We start from the raw sequence: 19,132 nt of genomic DNA on the forward strand, positions 1-19,132 counted from the left end.
TATAAACTCCCGTCTATATAAAACCCCCCGGTGGCCTCCTCACCAGTCGCCACCCCGTCGTGCATCGCCATTCAGCTCCATCCGCGCGCCCTGCTCTCGTTGCGTCGTCGAGGTCGGCACGTAGGCTTAATTAGTTGGGTGGCAGAGCGCGCGCGCGGCCGGCCATGACGATGTTGGGGCAGGCCCAGGCGCAGCCGGCGGCGGCGTTCGGGGACACGACGCTGACCAAGGTGTTCGTGGGCGGGCTGGCGTGGGAGACGCACAAGGACACCCTCCGCGAGCACTTCGAGCGCTTCGGCGACATCCTCGAGGCCGTCATCATCTCCGACAAGCTCACCGGCCGCTCCAAGGGCTACGGCTTCGTCAGTCCCCCCTCCATCTCCCTCCACTGCCATGCATGGCCGTGGTATGCTAGCTTCTGACGCGTTTGCATGCAACAGGTGACGTTCAAGGAGGCAGACGCGGCCAAGAAGGCGTGCGAGGACGGCACGCCGGTCATCAACGGCCGCCGCGCCAACTGCAACCTCGCTTCCCTCGGCGCCAAGCCGCGGCCCCAGCCGCCGCACCTCCTCCGCCCCTCGCCGCCGACCACCCCGGCGCCGCACCACATGCCCGCGCTCCCGTCCCCTCACCACCAGCCCGCGCCAGGTACGCTCGCAAATCCAAATCCGCGCGCGCTAAGCCAGTTGTTACTGCCGCCAACGTGCGTACTGACGGGCGATCACATGGCTCTGGAATTTATCAACTGGCAGCCATCGCGGTGGGGTCCAGGGGCGTGTCGCCGGTGCCGTGGTACTACCACCCTTCCACGACGCCGCCGCCGCCGCCGCAGGCCGCGCACTACGGCCACGGCGCTCACCAGCAGTACCACGGCGTTCTCCCGTTCTACCCCGCCGCCGCCAACTACGGGTACGTACGCACGTCGCATCCTAGCTGCACCTCCTGCCTCACGTAGTATATTCTTCTTCCTCCTCGCGACGGCAATGCTTTTGGACTGCCGGCGCCTCGCGAGAGTTCTCTGTTGCGTAGTACGAGGATTCGTGTCCGGCGGCGGCGGCTGAGCGTGACCGGCGCGTGTCGCGCTGGCATGCAGGCGGCCGGCGAGGCGGCGTGGTCCCCGGCCGTCAGGGGGCGCGGGGACCTGATGGCGTGGGCACATGCGCGGCAGTGGCTCGCAGCACGCGACGCGACAAGGGAGGCACGGGCACAGGCTGGACCTGGACCGGACCGCGCCCCTCGGCCAGCTGCCTCGTCGTGCCCTCACGTGCCCACGTGCCGGCCTGCACGGCAGCAGGGGAAAAAAGATTACATAAACGAAAAGAAAAGAAAACTAATTACCCGATCTGACTTTCCTTGTCCTGTTTTTACAGCATCAATCAATATTAAACTGACTGCATCTCAAAAAATATATTAAACTGACCACTGATTTGTCTGCTTTGTGGGTTCATTCAGCTACTCCCCAAACTACGTCACTGACCTGAGCTACAACGCGGTAAGTTACCTACCAAAAATGTTACTACTACCTTATGCTGCTGCAGTGTCACTCATGGTAGATCGAGAATTAACGATTGTCACTTTGCTGCTTCCGTGACGTGACAGCAGAAGCTGGGCCAGGCGGCGGCGACGGCGCCTGGCGCGGGCGGGTCCTACATGCAGCCGCAGGGGCACTTCTCGTACCCGGCGGCGGCGGCGCATGGAGGCATGCTCGCGCCCAACGGCATGATGCCCGTGTACCCCTACTACCACTACCACTACCACGGCTCGCAGGGGCTGGGCGTCCCGGCCGCGCACTTCTTCCCGCCGGTCTCCGCCGCCGTGCCCACCGTGCCCGCCATCATCTCAAAGCCCACAGTCATGGTGCCCCCCAAAGGTAACCAACTTGGTCATCTCAAAGCCCACAGTCATGGTGCCCCCCAAAGGTAACCAACTTGGTCATCTCAAAGCTAGATTGCTAGTACTGTAGTAGGATTAATTTAGGAAGAGTGAAACGAACGAAAACCAGTAGCAGTACTGCTGAAACATCACGTCCCAGCTAGCAACCACCAACGTGCAACACAGCTTTGTGATTGTATGAAATTGTATAGGCGCCATCTTAATATTTGCCGCGAAAGCTGGCGAGATCTGATCTTTTTTTGCACTGTACGTACGTGTGCGCAGTGGAGCAGGTGGCTGGGTGCAGCTGAAGGCACGGTGACGGTGCGAGGAGTTAAAAGGAGGCCAACCAAAAGGTGCTCGCCCGAGATCTGTCTGTCTGATTATAACAAGCTGCTGCACAAGAAGAAGAAGAAGCGCTCGTCCACGTTCAATTCGTTCAATTCCCTCTAACTCCGTGCGCCCATGGGGTGGGCGCACGGCCCAGCAAAGTCTGTAACAAAGATTATTCCGTCTCTCTCTCTCTCGTTTACCAACGTATTTTCAGTGGTAAACCCTTTTACCAAGTCGTCTGTAGTCCCATCGCTGCAAGGGGCAGCGAACCTGAATAAAATCGTCGTAATCTTCGGTCATTCTCTTGAGCTCGCAATGGTGTGTGCCTGAGCTCGCTGAGTTGGTAAACTTAGTATCACATTGCGTCTCTACTTCGAAAACAGAACTTTGAGAGACAATCACAGATTGTCGGTAATGCAAGACCATCTTAAAGTGAGCGTCATTACCGGCTCTCACGCGTAAAAAGAACGCAGGGTACCAGATTTCTATCACAAAGAAATCGGCGCAGGATACCAGATTTCTATCACAAAGAAATCGGCTCCGAAACCGGCTCTCATGATTTATCTCGTGGGAAATTTGGAGCGAGAGAAATGCACGCATGTTCCGTAATACCGCGGTGCCGGTAGGGGTTTTTGTTGCTGGAATCAAAGATATATCCAAACTATGGTGTCTTGCAGGGGCAAAGTATTTGAATAATGTAGCGCCGCGAGAGCAATGTGTTGTAATTCGGCTATTTGCCAAAAACCTCTAACCCTTCTTCTTAACCAATGAAAGTGGCAAGTCTTTTGCCCAGTTTTAAAAAAGAAAAAATATGAGAACGACAGTTGCTGGCTGAACTCCACACGATGGAGGTTTCAATGGTGCTATCCACTTTTGCTCAACACATGAACGGCTTGATGTGCTGCATCGCTTCAGAAATAGTTCAGGCTGTGTCGTGTGTGTAGCAGCGTTCAATCGGCTCAACTCTACTATTGTCAAATGAGATTAATTGAGCATATATTAGTGTATCTAGCCGCATAGTTGGGGGGGATTTGGCATATGTTCAACATGCATGAACATGCTATTCCCCTGTATTTAGGCACGCAATGGGATTTCGGAATTGGCTAGTCAACTGTATTTACGCACGCAATGTGTAAGAGAAAAAACGTGATATCGGCCGGAGCTCTGCTTCACTGCAGTTGTGCAATTTGTCATGCACTATTCTCGCACAACCCTCCATGAAAGTGTGCTGCGGAGAAAGTTTTAGCGCACAACCCTCCATGAAAGTGTGCTGTGGAGAAAGTTTTAGCTTGAAATTTGTCTACAGACAAATCAAGAGATGAATACCTGAGTCATATACATGGCAAAGTTCATACATACGACATAATTCACCAGAATAGAAGTCTCAAAACACGCTTGATGGAATCGTTCCCGATCCAAGAGACGGCACATAGTTCACCAGGCAACACAGCATCAGGCTTAAGGATTTGCCCTTACAAAGCTTCAACAGGCAAGAACATTAATTAGTCGGCGCCAGATTTGCGCCAAAAATCATTTGATGAGCTCCCTCAGAGAAAAATACTCTATAAGAACAAAACAATCACCAACAGTTAACCGTGACTAATTTGGAAAAAAGAACAGTGTCAACAAATTCAGTGTCATAATATATTAGGAGGTTCTTTGGCAAAGTTTGGTACATGCAATCTTCAAAAGAAGAGAACAGGAGTCATGAACTTACAATAACTGATGAATAACGGAAAACAATTTCCGAAAACTAAGCGTATCAACCAATGCTGGCAGTGTGAGCCACAGCTCACAATTCTCTAAACACAAAAAATTGTATTCTATTGATCATTTCCATTAGCAAAACAAAGTGCCTCTGCGATCCAAGGGAAAACTACAGGTATTATTGGACTTCTCTGTCCTTGTCATCCGGCTACATACAGCACAGAATCTGTTGCAATCGCCCCGGATGTAGTTCCCCGTCATATATTAGCTCTGGGCACCGACCGGACTGAGAAAGGACGGCCATATGTACGGTTTCCTGGGGAACTTAGGGTTTGCTACGCTTTTTGGATTCACTGTAAAGAATGACGCCTATAACCGTGAGGGTGTAACCAAGCATTCCGGTTACAGACACAGGATTCTTGAATATCAGAATTGAGACAACAACTGCCACAGCACCTTTCGCATTTCCAAGGACCTGGAAAGAGACGTCAATATGTTAAATTGTCGAGCCGCTCATTTGCTGAAACCAAGGACTTATCTACTGGTTGAACGAACTAAGACAACCTCGTGAGCAAAAACTCAACATATAGTTCACCAAGTGCTACGCATTATGGTCAAAACAGAACAGTTCTGAGATATTTAGTTACAGATGCAGACAATAAGTATTTTCACTAAACATCTTCATAATCATAGAGCCAATACGAATTCCACAGCTACAATAATAGGAGCTGACTAGAATGATAAAGGTAAATCCCAAAACAATCTGGACCACAGATATTTCTAGAGTTTTGGTATTTGGGTCAGTGGCCCATCCATAACACCCGATAGTTTGAAGACAGATCCATAAAATGCTTCAGGTGTATCATACAAGCCAATACTATTAACACAGGCAGATTCATACAGTATCGTTATAACCATTAAAAAAACAATTGTGCCAACAAGCCCACATAACAAAATGATTCAACAAAACCTGAAGCTGTGTGTTCCACAGGAATTATGAAGAACAACAAATGAATTACGATAAGAATTCCACAGCAACTGACTGCGGTTGACACAGCTGAAAAATAAGTAGCCATCTACATGCATATTTGGAACAAATATTTTGATCCTATTCTCTGTGTTACCTCAAAATGTACAATACATTAATTAAAAGCCATACTCTGCTGTGGATGTGAACTATATACAGGGCCATGAAATGATGATTACAAATCATTTTACTACATTTTAAAATCAAATCTACAATGTGGTAGGTTAATGGAAGAGATTTTGGCATGAAAGGCCACATGTAAAACAACTTTTTTGCACAGCCTGCTAAGCTATGCGCCAGTAACTTATGAACGAGAATGAATTTAATTAACAGCGAGAAAGAATGACGTACCTGCAGAGTCAATGCGCTAGTGTGTTTGGTCACCAAGAAATTGGTCAAATTGACAAAATATGACAAGCAAGAGTTGAACAACAGCAACCAAACAATGGTGAAATCCTTTTTGGCCAGTTCTATTGTAACGCCAACAACATTATCCTCCATAAAGAGGGTAGCAGGAAGCAAGAGAATGACAGCAATCGGAGCCATGTACAAGAGCAGGTTCATAGAATTAAGCTTCTCCCTGCAAGACGGCAGAATAGTCAAGAGTCAAGATATACCTTTTTTTAGAAGGAATGGTTAAGATATACCTAAATACACAAAGCCTAGAAGTATACACACAACACCCGGTATATATACCTAAAAAGGCAAATCCTAGAAGCTTCCTATTTTTTGTCTATATTTTCTCATGAATAGTATAGAGCATCCATTCATAATGTGTCATCCACACAAATGCAGAGAAAAACTGATTACCCCTCAGACGACAGAAGAATTCCTTGCAACACGGTCTTCAACGCCCTTGCGGCAGTGGCTCCAATGCACATGATGAATCCAAACAGATGAAAGCTAGGCTCGCCCTGTAAATTAGGTTTGCGCCTTAATAGTTAGTTGATGAAAGAACATGCAAATCCAGCTCTCTCATAGACTGCAAGAACAGCAACAATTTGCTAACTACAGAAGATAAATGCAAGTCATAATCTACTAAATGCAGTGCTGCTACCATCAGCCCACAATTTGCTGACCTAGTGTGTTACACTGGAAATTACAACAGCTCCATACCACAGAATCCGTCGCAAGGGGTTCAGCTTAATAATGCCACAATTAACATCACAACGTCTAACGGACAAATATAAAATCTTCCTTGTCAGGAGTATTCAAGCTATATATCATCAGTTGCCACAAGTAATTTCCTGAGATTCAAAACCAAAGGTTTTTCGATCCCCAAGCTTATAATATGCATACTAAAATAAACCAATAAGGTTGAGATACAAACAAATGTGGGTTTTTCCTGTATATGACGGAAGGTCAACTTGGAAACTAGAATTTTCACTGTGGAGTTTTATGGCAGAACGATTATATTTCCTCAGGAACCCGAACCAATCCCCCCAATGACGATATGATCATGCAAACAATCAGCCAACGGGATTACTCTCCAGACAACTAAATGGCTGTCAAAAGAGATGCCTGGACATGAGGCAACCTATTGCAGTATTGCCCTGCCCAACTCATCATCCCTAAAGTTCTCCCTTGTGGAGAAAGTTGTGGACGTATCAGACAGCACGCTCAATCAACTCGAGAGAGTGGCCTACCATTTTAGTCCAAGTAATTAGACACTATTGTGACAGATCCTCCTCTCCCCATCAGCTAGATCTCAGTCTCGCTGCTCCCGAATCCCGAGCTAGCGAAACCTGAATTCCCCTCAGATCCAACCCCGACACCAACAGATCTACCGAAAACGGGCGACGGAGAGGGAGCAGGTAATAACTTACGCCGCTGGCGATGACGACGCCGGTGACGACGGGGACGAGAGTGAGGTACGTGATCCACGACTCCCGCTTGACGGTCATGATGTAGGCGAACACGGCGGTGAAGAAAGGGGTGGTGGCACCGACGGCCTGGTTGAAGGAGACGGGCAGGTAGCGGAGCGAGACGTTGCCGGAGACGACGGAGCCGCAGAAGACGAGGCTGAGCGCGGAGATCTTGGCGAGCTGGACGCGGGAGCGCACGAGCTGCATGGGCACGATCCGGAGCCAGGCGATGGCGGCGTAGGAGAAGAGCGCGCAGGCGGACATGTGGCACATGGTGAGGAAGATTGGGTACTTGAAGCCGTAGTTGCTGAGGAGGTACTTGTTGAGCAGGAGCACGCCGATGTTGGAGGAGTACCAGGCGGTGACGAGCCCCACGGTGAAGAAGCGCCCGTTGGCCGCAGCCCCCGCGCCGCCCGGCGCCGGCGACGCGCCGCCCTTGGCCGTCATCGCGGCTGGTCGCGCGCGGGCGCGCGCGGATCTGAGGAGGGGGGAGGCGCCGGTGGTGAGAATGACGGGGTGGGTTGGGTCGCGGTTGAATTGGTGGTGGGTTTGGGCTCGGAGCGGAGGCGTGTGAGCTTGTGTTTATGGGAATTGGGAGGAGACGGCTCTCTCTGTCGGTGGATGGATGCAGCGAGAACGGACGGGGGCGGGCGACTGGTTTTCTCCTTTCCCTGGATCTAAATTTGTTTCGTTCAGTATATTTATAATTACTCATATTCATATTTATTCGTGTAGTCATGTGCAATGTTAATTACTAGGAGGGTGCTTGATACGTTTTAGTCTCATGACTATTAAGTAGTGGGACTAAAACTTGCTGGTCTCACCCATGCTTGGATCCAAATACTAAAGAAACTAAAATCAAGTTAATGAGCATTTATTATCTTCCAAACCCTCCAATCCAGAACTCACCTGTGTTAAAGGAGAGGAGTTAAATGAGGAGAGGGAGGACTAATCCACATTTTAGTAGGGGTATCCCTAACTAAAAAAATTTAGTCTCAAGACTAGTTTTAGCCCCTTTTTAGTCAGGGGTGTTTGGAACTTTAGCCTTTTAAAAATACTATTTTTAGTCAGACTAAAATAAGTCCTTTGGATCCAAGCATCCTCCAGGCATATTGCTGATATGTTGCAGTATTAAATGAGGAAAAGAATGATACTAATTTCATGTCATCATAACTTGCCATAGAATTAGAGTGCTATTAAGGTCATTTAAAATACCAATTCATGTTTAATCATTTCTTAAATTTCCGATGCATGGCAGGTCAGATAAAATATATCTGCACATGCTTTTTAGCTACTAACCGCGACAAATGGCATTGCCGCTATGCCAAAATTACTGGCATTGGGTCGATGAGACATAAATGAGCTGTGATCCGTCACCGAGTTGAGTTTAAGGCACGTCACCGAGTTAAGACATAGTTTGGAAAATAAGGCATAAGGGGTCACCATTGTCGCAACTTGCGGGTTTGGGAACACGCCATTTGCAAACAAATGATATTGACGCTATGCCCAAAATTGCTGACATTGGATCAATGGGATGTAAATGAGCTGTGATCCGTTGCCGAGTTAAGTTTAAGGCACATCAACTCTCCGCGACAAAATAGATTGGCAGATAAGGCATAAGCGGCCATAATTGTCGCAACCCGCGGGTTTGGGAACGTGTCATTTACAAACCATGCCGATATGGGTTGCTCTAGCACGTCCAAGAAAGTAAAGGGTCGTAATTTAGTATTGTATCATGTAATTTTAAATACCAATCCACAATTAACCCTTCTCTCAATTCACGATACATGTTAAAAGAATTTTATTGAAAGTTCTTCTGAGCTAAAAAGTGCAACGAATGACATTTACACTATGCGAAAATACTCGCTGATAATGGATCGATGAGATGTAAATGAGTTGTGATCGCGACAAAATATATTGGAAGACAAATCATAAGGGATCATAATTGGGAAAACTTTGTTTTTGCCATTCTAACTTTTGCCCATTTTGCTTATGCCACTCTAGAATTAGACATATCACTTTTGCCACTCTTAGCTTCTGACAATACATTACAAATGCCATTTCGTGGCAAAAGCAATAATTTTTCATTTCACTTTTGCCACTTCACATTTTGACAATGTATCATAAGTGTCACTCTAAAATTATTGTTTTTGCCATGGAATGGCAATTGTGATGTATTGTCAAAAACTAAAAGTGGCAAAAGTGAAATGTCAAATTCTAGAGTGGCAAAAACAAAGTGGTCAAAAGCTAGAGTGGCAAAAACAAAGTTTTCCCATCATAATTGTGGTTACCTACGGGTTTGAGAAAAATGCCATTCGCAAACCCATACAGAGGTAGGAGATGATGTAATGAAGTGCGATAACATATCACCGCCAATGCTACAAGTTGTGTACATGTGTGCGTGATGATCAAATGTTTGTGATACGGGTTGCACTACCAAAAAATAGCATCAGACCATATGGTGATGACATATAACACTTAGCAAAGAGTTCTTTATCTAAGATTTTTCTAGAAAAATTGTGACTAAAAACCATAGATGTAGAATATCGATAGGAATGTGCATGTGTGAAATTTGGTAAAGTAATAAAATCATTTGTGGTCCATACTTATCATAACTTCAAAAATCATTACTTTACGTAATAATTGTAGCATTTGTTTGTTTTACTTGATTTATTTTCCATAATTTTCTCTAAACTGGTAAATCTTGTTCTAGTAGTGTCCTGTTATTCATGATGTTTTTGTCAAATCTTTGTGATGTTATAATGTTTGTAATAGCAATGACACAATGTGCTTGTCACCTAATTTGTTCTTTTAGGGTGTTCATCGCAAAGGAAAAAACCATGATGTGCAGGAGAGAGATGAGAAAAAACATATAAAATAAGTTCTTCAGAGACTTTACTACAAGAAATATAAGTAACTTTTTAGGAAACTAGAACAATGCACGTGCGTTGCTACGGGGTATAAATATTTTGTAAATAAACGCGTTTCTGTAAATAAATGCTTACCAAATTATGTAACTAATTTACCTTATAATTTGATGAGCAGTTTCGTAAGAAATTAAGGTAAAAATGGTTCAAAAGGTTCAAAAGATAAGTAAATTAAGATGATTGACTATCATACGTGGAAGGTGCGGTTAAATATGGTGTGGTGAAGGAAAAACAGCGGGATGGAAACGAATCAATGAAGGGACATGTTGGCATGAGGGAAACCGGTTGACGAAGAGTTTTGCTTGACAGAAAAAAGAACACCAGTTATTTTGTAAGTAGTAGAGATTGTTTTTCTTTTCGATATAGAAATAGAATTCCAAGAGTCTGGCTGTTGTCTTCCTAGGTTGGTTTGTTCAATGCTAATTTCTCATGTAAAGTTGGCTTAGAAAAATGCATCGCAGGAATGTTTAATAATCAGCTCTCAATGATACAGATCTAAGAAAGAAGGCATTTACCCGGCTTTAGAGAACTGAGCCCATGATGATATGGATCGAGAGAGTCAGCCAATAACTCTACCTTGCAATATCCTAAGAGCATCTCCAATAAAAGATGCAAATTTGGAGATGTAAAAATTTACATCTCCAAAAAATGCTTTTTACATCTTCAAAAAAGAGGCAACTCCAACAAATGATGTATATTGAAGATGTAAACGTTCAATTCCAATAAATGATGCAAATGAAGATGTAAAACTAGTCGGCATGAGCGCGGGCGGCCCAGCGTCGAGAGCCGGGAGGAGCGCCGGCGGACCGAGCGACGAGAGTCGGGAGGTCGAATGCGGCGGTGGGAGCTCAAATGGCCGGCGGCGCGACTATGAATTGAACGGCGCATTGGTTGCGGCGGGGCAGCGGTGCGATGGCCGTGCGGCATGAGAAGGTCGAGTTTGGCGGCGAAAAAGCGGCGGCAAGTGTGCGGCTCGAATCCGACAATGGCGGCGTGGCAGGGGGAGCTCAAATCATGGAGCGGCACGGCGGCGATTCCGCGGGGGAGAAGCGGCCAATTCGGCCAATTTGAAGGCGGGCGACGGCGGAAGCGATGGCGGGGGCGATGGAGCGGCGGATCTGGCAGCGGGGCGATAGCGGCGTGATGTGGTGGGCGAGTGGCACGACGGAGGACGTGCGGCGGGATAGACCCAAATCGGCGGCGGGTGGCGGGGTCGCGACGGGGTCAGGGTGGACGAACGGGTGGCGGCGACAAAGTTTTCGGCCAGAAATCGCAGGCAACGGAGGACAGCAGCAGTTGGGCGGGAGGGCGAAACGAAATAAAGACGGTTGGGCAGTTAGCGCGCGGCCGCCTCGGCCAATTTGAAGGCGGGCGACGGCGGAGAGCGGCGGAACCGGTGACGAGGGCGATGGAGCGGTCGGATCTGGCAGCGGGGCGGCGACGACGTGATGTGGTGGGCGAGTGGCGCGGCGGCGAAAGTGCGGCGGGACGGACCCAAATCGGTGCTGCGGCGGGTAGCGGGGTCAGGGTGGACGAATAGACGGCGGCCACAAAGTTTTCGGCTAGAAATCGCAGGCGACGGAGGACAGCAGTAGTTGGGCGGGCGGGCGAAACAAAACTAAAGACGGTTGGGCAGTTGGCGCGTCGCCGCCAGTTTTACATCTCCTGTAGGTGAAGATGTGTATTTACATCACGAAGTGTTGTAATTTACATCTCCGTGTTCCGGAGATATATTTTTCTTTTCATCTACGTCATCTATTGAAGAAGTGTTTTGAGGCTTGAAGATGTAAAAGTTTAGTTATCATCTATATCTTCTATCTGTTCTAATTAAAGAGCTTTAGCAAGTAGTCCAACGATATTGGTCGTACTCTAAGCCATAGTGACACTGCCCACCCGGTACAAACACAAGATTTGCAAAGCGTGTTCGGTGAGAGGTTCGGCGGGAAACGAATCCGCAGCTGGCAACGACGACCTTAAATTTGGCGGCAGCGCATGAACACCGGCTCTACAATCCAGCCCAGCTCCATTACCAACAATTATATTTAGTTACTACTCCTCAGTCTCATAATACAAGAGCAAGTGTGAAGTGAAGTTAAGTTCTTCAGAGGTGATGTAATTGTAATATTTTTATGGAGGGGCTCTTTACCTTTTTTATTTAGTTACTACTCTAATGTCGAAACGCTCTTATATTACGATATGGATTAGTTAAGAAAATGCTCTTATATTAAAGGACGGAGGAAGTAGCAGACTAGAGTAATAAAGCTTTCGTGACCTACTGCCGACTGCACGCGCGCTGCGACGGATCGTTGAAACGATCGCCGTCGACGTCTTCGGCGGCGGCAGCGGAGTGATTGCCTGCCTAATTCCTGGACCCAGTCGCTCACGGTCACGGAACGGATACGGTCCAAGTAGCGGTACTCAAGTATGAACGGAACTCCTACACGAACCGGCGGCGAGGTGGCCGTGCTAGCTGGGCGCACACGAGTTGGTTTTCCACGCGCCATTTGGAGGAAGTCAGCGAGATGGTTCCTGCCCCTAACCACGGTACGTAGTTAATGCTTGATCACACTGGTAAGTAACAACGACGCGTACTGACAGTGACGGTTTGTGCCTACTGGTGGTAGATTCTACTCATAAAGTTGGCACGATGGATCGCAGCAGGATACGTACGATTGAGTCTCGCTTTAACGGGAGGAAAAGGCGCGGGCAAACGAGAGGAAGGCATATTCCGATTGCGCCCCGTTCCCGAGGAATGGAATCGATTCAATTTTGTTGCATCTTGTGGTGAGGAATCGATTCATCGCCTCGTCGCTCTGCTGATTAACCCCTCTTCACAACAAAAGCAAACAGAGCGAGGCGCGAAAAAACTTGCACTGTACGATACTATGTGCGACCCAGTACCACGAAAAGCCATTGCAGAAATCGTACGCTAATGAGCTGTCACGAGGCAGACCAATTTCACGCGATCCCAAATTTGGCCATGTGTGTCAGTGCGTGGAACCGAGCCGTTGACCAAGTTTTTTAGGATCCCAACTCTCTTTCTCATCACGATCCCTTTTTACTCAACAGGACTAACTACTCCAACGGCAACATGTAAAAAACCTCCCGCATCCGTCCGTCAACAGGCGGACCAGTCGGCGGACATGGATGCGGGAGATCAACATTCAACGCTATCTACATACATTTCAAATTATTTTTCAACAAACCGGATGAAATTCATGCAAACACGGCCGGATTTTGTATAAACATGACAAATTTCATACAAATACGACGGATTTAACTACAGTTCGAACATTTAGAAAAAAAGACCCGCCCCTAAATCTATCCTACAGCGGTGTCGCCCGGCGTCCAAGCCCGTGTCATCCTTCTTCAGCCGTCTCTATGAGCACCGGCGATAAGACCGATGAAGTGAATGTGCGGTCTCCGACGAGGAAGAGTAGAACACGGGAGACGAACTGGCCCACATGGAACACCAAGCCTCGCCGCCTCCCGTGGCCTACTCATCCTCGGAGGAGTCCGCGCCTTGTCCGTCGCCGGTGGACGTGAGGTCCACGAGAGAAATTGTGGCACCTTGACTGTCGTCATCCCACCGGGCCGGCTGATGGTTCGTTACTGGCGCGTAGGAGGCGCAGTTGGCTATGTCCTTCTCCGCGGTTGCCACTTCCTGGCGAGCGGCGGCTTGAACGCGGATGACATCGTAGATGGCACGCTGCTCCGCGACGAAATTTGGGTTCGCTGCGGCTATGGCCGCCATGGCTTCCTCGCTCGCGTGCTCGCCGTAGATCTGGCTCTCCGCCAACTGGTATTGTTTCAGGAGGAACATGTTGTACTGTTGTTCCTCCTGCGCCTGCTAGAACGCCGAGAAAGGCGCCGGCGCAGGCTGCACCTCTGCCAATGGCGGCATTGAACTGCGCCCGCGCCCGCTCCATGGTGAAGCCGGCGTGCACAGGAGGCGCGAGAGCCGGGGCGGAGTCGTCAGAGCCAGTCTCCATCGTGGTGTCATCCTTGTCGTCGGAGACCTCAGGCAAGCTGGCTGGCAAGCCGACCTCGATCCGCCTGGCACGGCGGCTATGCCAGGTGGCGGGAAGGGCGGCCACCGCGTGCTTCATCTCCGGTGACAGACTGTCCCATAGTGCTTTCCCGCTGGCGGTCATGGCGGATGCAGTGCAAGGGACGAGGATGTGGAGGGGCTGGCATTGTGGTGAGTTAGCCGGGTGTGGCCGCCTTTATATAGCAGATTCCACTGAGGCCAGGCGTCCGAGTGTGTCAATGCGCGGCGCCGGAGTGGGTTTCTTGGCCGGCGAGCCTGCTTAATAGCGGCAAACGGATGGACAACAACATTGAACCGACACGGTAGATAGTCGTCCCGTCCAGTCACGCGTCTCCGGCATTGAATAGGCGCGGACAGAGGAGACGCGTCGCGGGCGTCGAGCTCGGCCGGCGCGCCGCTTCAATGGCGGAGACGGTGAGAGGTCGCGTCCGCCCTGAGCCGTCTTCAATATTGAGCGGCGCTCTCTACAGCGGCATGAATGCGGGCAGCTGGCGCCGGGGTTTTTGGTGGGCCAGGGCTGTCAAAAAACAAGCTTGGGATCGGTCCGGACTCCAGCAAACCTCCCCCACGTTTATCTCTGATTTACGAGAGAAATCGCGTCCGGACCGATACAGGTCGGCGTTGGATGGCTTCGCGGTCCGAGCAACGCGGTCCGGATGGTTGCGGGAGGTTTACGGGTTCGCTTTGGAGATGCCCTAACTAGCTATGTTACTCAAATCATCTCTCTCATTAAATCATTGTCACATAAGCAAATTTGTTACTGTTGAAGTTACTTTCATTATGGGCAGTCATCCTGAAAAGATGAATGCCTGTCACTGCTCCTGATAAGTATACTGGTAGTAACTACGAATGATACATCATTCACGCAGAAATCGCTTTGTAGAAAAGAAGGGCATACAGCCGTCGAGAGATATGGGCAAATTCTTGCGTATTATTTGACCAATTTGAGGAAAAAGAACAACCGAAGCGATTATAGAATCAAATGACCATGAGCACATGCTAGATCCAGCCCTGCTCTAAATACTAGCTTAGCTGGGCACATGCCCTGGCAGCTGGAATGTTTCGCCCGGCACAGAACAATGCCTCCACACGATGATATTCCCCTGATCTGTCACTCCTAGTGGGAACTATGAACCCAACAACTCGGAAGATCATCTAGCAAGGTTGTTACTAAAAAGTACAGTGACTTTATTGACATTGCAACTTTACTGTTACTATTTTGGAACTTTGCTAACATGCCAATTTGTCATCCATCAAGGCAACCAAGACAGTTTTCTTCGTAATGCAGAAAGGTCAGTAAAGGTTCAACATTGGAACTGCCAGAACCCCCACAGCGGCGCCTTCGATCATTCCATTACTTTAGACGTCCTCGCATTGGAGGCGGTTTGTCTATGTAAACCGCTTGCGGTGGGGCATCAGCGCATGTGGTTTTGGAAACCACTTCGTTGTGCCGAGTATTAGCGACACAGGCTTTGAAATGGAAAGGGGAACCACCACCGGCCCATGAACGAAAAAAGCCTCCAAAGCTCGTTCTGTACCGGTGTTCCTCTCTAGTTTAATTTAATTGAACTGGGCTTCCTAGTCAAATTTATGAACAGAGCTTTCCCCATTGTAGAAGGGCTTATTGGGGAATTTTGAAGAAGTTTCGGCCCAACTAAATAAAGACCTCGTGACAGTACCTCACCCACCCACCCACCCACAAAATCACCACATATCACTTTGTTGACCCCCACAATGCATAGTTCAGAATTCCAGTTCTACCCACCCTGAGTACATCCGCTATTCTGCTGTTAAATGGCCAGGTACAGTTTATGAGTAAGACCGCTTAAATCCCAATCCAAATAGGAAATAGGCTCTGAGAGCTGCATCTTTCTGACTCTCCATGATTACTCACTAGGATGTGATTAGCAGCAAGCACTTGTTATTCAAACTTCGCTCACGTCTGTAGGATAGCTCCCCAGGACTCTTACAAAGGGTGCAAACTCCTGCAAATAAAGTAAAATGAGTCATCGTTCTCTTGATGCCAGATAAAACAACTAAGGAAGATGACCTCCAAATTTCCAAGAGCTTTCCGAGTTTTTGGATCAGCCATTGATGCCTCAAGGTCGACATAAAAGAGGTAGTTGAAGTACCTATTCAGCCAAGGATCAACGGGTTAGAACTAGTGGTTTTCATATTTGGTTAAGACTTGAAGAAACAAAATTGAATAAATGTGGCGGTCATAGGATTGTTATCTAACTTGACGGGTGTGGAGAAAGTGTCATCAGCTACACGGAAAGGCCTTTTCTTGTGTGGGCGGCTTTCTATCTTCACATCAAAACACACTGTTAGAGAATTTTACAAAGCACACATGCAAGCTATAAAGCAAAGCAAGGTTGTTCAATACACCTTGGTGAGGTTGATGTCCCTCAGTGCAAAAACTGCAAGTGCCTTGAGGAGTTGTGCAGGTTTCCAATCTTCAAGTGGAAACACAATGCTGGTCTGAAAATAAAATGGATCATGCAACAAATCAACCAGCTTTGTTTTTCCATTGGGAAGGACGACTATAAAGGAACATGAAAGTGAGTTCCCACTACAATCTGTACCTTGAATGGTTTATCAACCTGAGGTACAATAGGTTCCCGAGCAAGCATCATAAAACGGGTGACGTTCTCTTTTTCGTCCTAAGGGATGTGATGGACTAATGTTGAGGATAAAGAACAGAATACAGTGTCCTGATTTAGCATGAAACCACAATACCTGAATATTTTCAGCAAGAATATCCAGTCCATAAAGTTCAGCAGCTAATGAACTGGCAACGGCACCAGTATCTTGGAGCATTTGTTCTGTAAATAACTATGAAACAAGCATGTAGCGTTATGGTTAATGACAGTGATTTCACTTGATGAGGCACTTGAAATTCATCGATTAAAAAATCGACATGATTCAAAAGTTTGAACCAAATATATATCCATCAGAATCTAAATTCCAGGTAGAAGAAAGCATCATTCTACCTTTGCTGCACCAGCAGTGTCATCAACAGCTTGTCTCTGTTCAATTCCTAACTCTGTCAGTGTATGCTCACATTGCGCAAGAGCCTGAGAATATAAAATAATGTGTTCGTAAGGTTATTACACAAACAAGTTAAAATATTAAGGCCACACTATCCAAGATGTTTACCTGGGGATGGCTCATCACACTTCTTAGGTCTCCAATCTTCACCCCACGATTGGCTAACAAGCAATGCCGAACTGCATGGCGAACATCTCCAACTATGTGTAGCTCATGACGAAGTAGAAGGTCATAGTTCCGATGTATACTACCGCCCAGAGTATTCTCAAGTGGCAGTACTGCCCTATCAACTGTACAGTTTTCAACAGCCTGATAAAGGACCAGAAGACATTAAAATTGCAACACATTCATTTGCTTGTGCCACAAAGACCATGGTCTATGTATTACAATATGCCATGGAAGAGATATATATGGAAATGCTTGATCTACTCATGTATGGAAAGGCCAGTTTAGAAGATCTTGCTAATACAATAATCTCTCCAGTTCCCTAAGGGATGTCATTCTGAGCATAATATGTACAGTTAACTTACGAAACTTCGACTGCCAACATTTTCTAAATCATTTAAATTAGATACTTCAAACTTATAAGCATAAATTTGCCTCAACAGGAGCTCTCATGAGCATGTTGTCTCGGAAAAAGGAACGATTATGGACAGATGATATGTGCCAGTGATAGGTTCTTTCGGCAAACCAGTATTTGTTTGTGCAATACTGGCATACTGCATAAAATAAACACGGAGCATGCCCAGCTCCGTGCATAAAGACCAAATCCTCAAACAAATTTCATGCAACAAACATTTAACCTTTTCTGACTCAATATCCATCATCCTGAAACCGAGAAATGAACCAAACAAAGCAAAACGTGTAACACACTGCACGACATACACCATGCAAACATACCTAAACAGGCCCCAAAAAGGATCCTACGACGGTACCTGAAATGCAGTATCGAAGTGCTCGCATGGCACGGTCTGGCAATGTGGATAGGCCTTCTTTGCTGCGGACTCGCTGTAAGCTCCTGGGAAGCCCTGAACAGACAGCAAACCAAACTCCCTTTCAGATTTACAACGAAAAGAGCACATACACAAGCAGGGACATTGATGCGCAGTGAACTGAAACAACACACGCGTTTCGTCGAGCACCTGGTAGGCAACCTTGAGCCCCTCCCCGCCTGACTCCATTAGATCCGCACCAGTGAGAGGCCCTAATACCCGGTACAGTACCACGCACGCCATGAAGAAAGCACCAACAGATTAGTTAGTTTATTATATACAGTTATCAGACAAGAAAAGAACGATTAGAGATCGGGCTAAAAAAGCGTCGCCGGTTGACTTACGAGGCAACTCATGTGGATCGGTGTAAGTGGGTAGAGGGCTGTCCGCGACAGGCATAGCAGAGGCCCGGAGGCGGTTGAGGTCGGCGGACCCTACGCCGTCCGCCGCGGGCGCCCCTGGCCGCGAGGCAGAAAGGAGGGGGGCTGAGTTGGTGTTGGTTGCGCTGGTACGTTTAACGGGGCAGCATTGTAACGGGGAGGAGGACAACGAAGAGAAAGCGGCGGCGGCAGAGCATGTTCGGGCCGCGAGGAAGGGGAGCCGCGGGGCAGTCATGGAGGCCATAGCCACCGCGCTGGTTAAGGAGGAAGGAGGGGGTGGGGTTTCTAATTTTAAGTTACGTGTTTTCTTTTTCATTTAGTTTTTTTCTTTATTTTTCCGAAAAGATGTCTATTACAAAGATTCTTAGAAAACACCTCAAACATAATAAGAATTACATCGAGGTCCATGGACCACCAAACGACCATTGCAGCCACCAGAACAAGTCGCTGACGCGCCGCTATCGTCGCTCCCATACTGGAGCCGGCCTGACCTTGTCGATAAAAACTGAAAAGTCTTCGTGCACGTGCCCCTAAGGACCAGCGTCCCAGAGCCGCAGTCATCGTGTTGAATCTTTGAATCGATCTGAAGAATTTAACACCAAATATCACCGCTGCGTATGCACGACGAGAAACCTTAACCTCGCCGCCCCAAGGAGCTGGCAGGAATCTACGCAGGAGCTCCATCTAGTCCATCCCAGCGGACGAACTTGAGGAGGATCGGAGCCCGGAAGACTGACTCGAAGAAGAAGCGCCGCCATCCGTCCAAACGTCGCCTCTTCGAGAACTAAAATCCTACCTATCTACTAGCCGCAGACGAGGCACTAGAAATCCCCTCCCCGCCACCGGCAATCGGAGCGGCAGGCGGAGGGGAGGCAAATCCACGGGCTCGCCGACGGAGATCGAGGGGAGGAAAGCTTTCCCTAGTCG

At 47.9% G+C, this 19,132-nt stretch overlaps 3 protein-coding genes across 7 annotated transcripts; 1 reads left to right on the forward strand and 2 right to left on the reverse strand.

Moving 5' to 3' along the window:
• Positions 1-33: 33 nt before the first annotated feature.
• On the forward strand, positions 34-2,504 carry LOC123097810 (probable RNA-binding protein ARP1). Of its 4 annotated transcripts, none has more exons than XM_044519637.1 (6): positions 34-362; positions 441-648; positions 753-909; positions 1,453-1,492; positions 1,600-1,919; positions 2,158-2,504. In XM_044519637.1, exons 1-6 carry the CDS (start codon positions 165-167, stop codon positions 2,192-2,194), a joined length of 960 nt encoding a protein of 319 aa, XP_044375572.1. In that variant the 5' UTR covers positions 34-164; the 3' UTR covers positions 2,195-2,504. The 4 variants fall into 4 exon arrangements, with proteins under 4 accessions (XP_044375572.1, XP_044375575.1, XP_044375573.1 ...); XM_044519640.1 differs by having other exon boundaries at positions 35-362; positions 1,600-1,870; XM_044519638.1 differs by having other exon boundaries at positions 35-362; positions 1,603-1,919.
• Positions 2,505-3,827: 1,323 nt separating this feature from the next.
• Positions 3,828-7,464, reverse strand: LOC123097811 (probable sugar phosphate/phosphate translocator At3g11320). The gene is made up of 4 exons (XM_044519642.1): positions 6,766-7,464; positions 5,750-5,853; positions 5,291-5,519; positions 3,828-4,387 (listed from the first exon to the last, which is right to left on the reverse strand). The coding sequence occupies exons 1-4, from the start codon at positions 7,249-7,251 to the stop codon at positions 4,238-4,240; spliced, it is 969 nt and encodes a 322-aa protein (XP_044375577.1). The 5' UTR covers positions 7,252-7,464; the 3' UTR covers positions 3,828-4,237.
• An 8,076-nt stretch (positions 7,465-15,540) lies between these two features.
• LOC123097812 (arogenate dehydratase 2) lies at positions 15,541-18,476 on the reverse strand. Of its 2 annotated transcripts, none has more exons than XR_006447457.1 (11): positions 18,170-18,476; positions 17,976-18,037; positions 17,769-17,861; positions 16,942-17,142; positions 16,776-16,859; positions 16,522-16,617; positions 16,368-16,445; positions 16,171-16,263; positions 16,022-16,085; positions 15,833-15,914; positions 15,541-15,767 (listed from the first exon to the last, which is right to left on the reverse strand). XR_006447457.1 is itself a non-coding variant. In XM_044519643.1 (11 exons), the coding sequence occupies exons 1-11, from the start codon at positions 18,447-18,449 to the stop codon at positions 15,708-15,710; spliced, it is 1,197 nt and encodes a 398-aa protein (XP_044375578.1). In that variant the 5' UTR covers positions 18,450-18,476; the 3' UTR covers positions 15,541-15,707. The 2 variants fall into 2 exon arrangements, 1 of the variants encoding a protein (XP_044375578.1); XM_044519643.1 differs by having other exon boundaries at positions 16,022-16,089.
• Positions 18,477-19,132: the final 656 nt, after the last annotated feature.

This window comes from Triticum aestivum, chromosome 4D (assembly GCF_018294505.1).
Source record: "Triticum aestivum cultivar Chinese Spring chromosome 4D, IWGSC CS RefSeq v2.1, whole genome shotgun sequence".
Lineage (NCBI taxonomy): Eukaryota > Viridiplantae > Streptophyta > Magnoliopsida > Poales > Poaceae > Triticum > Triticum aestivum.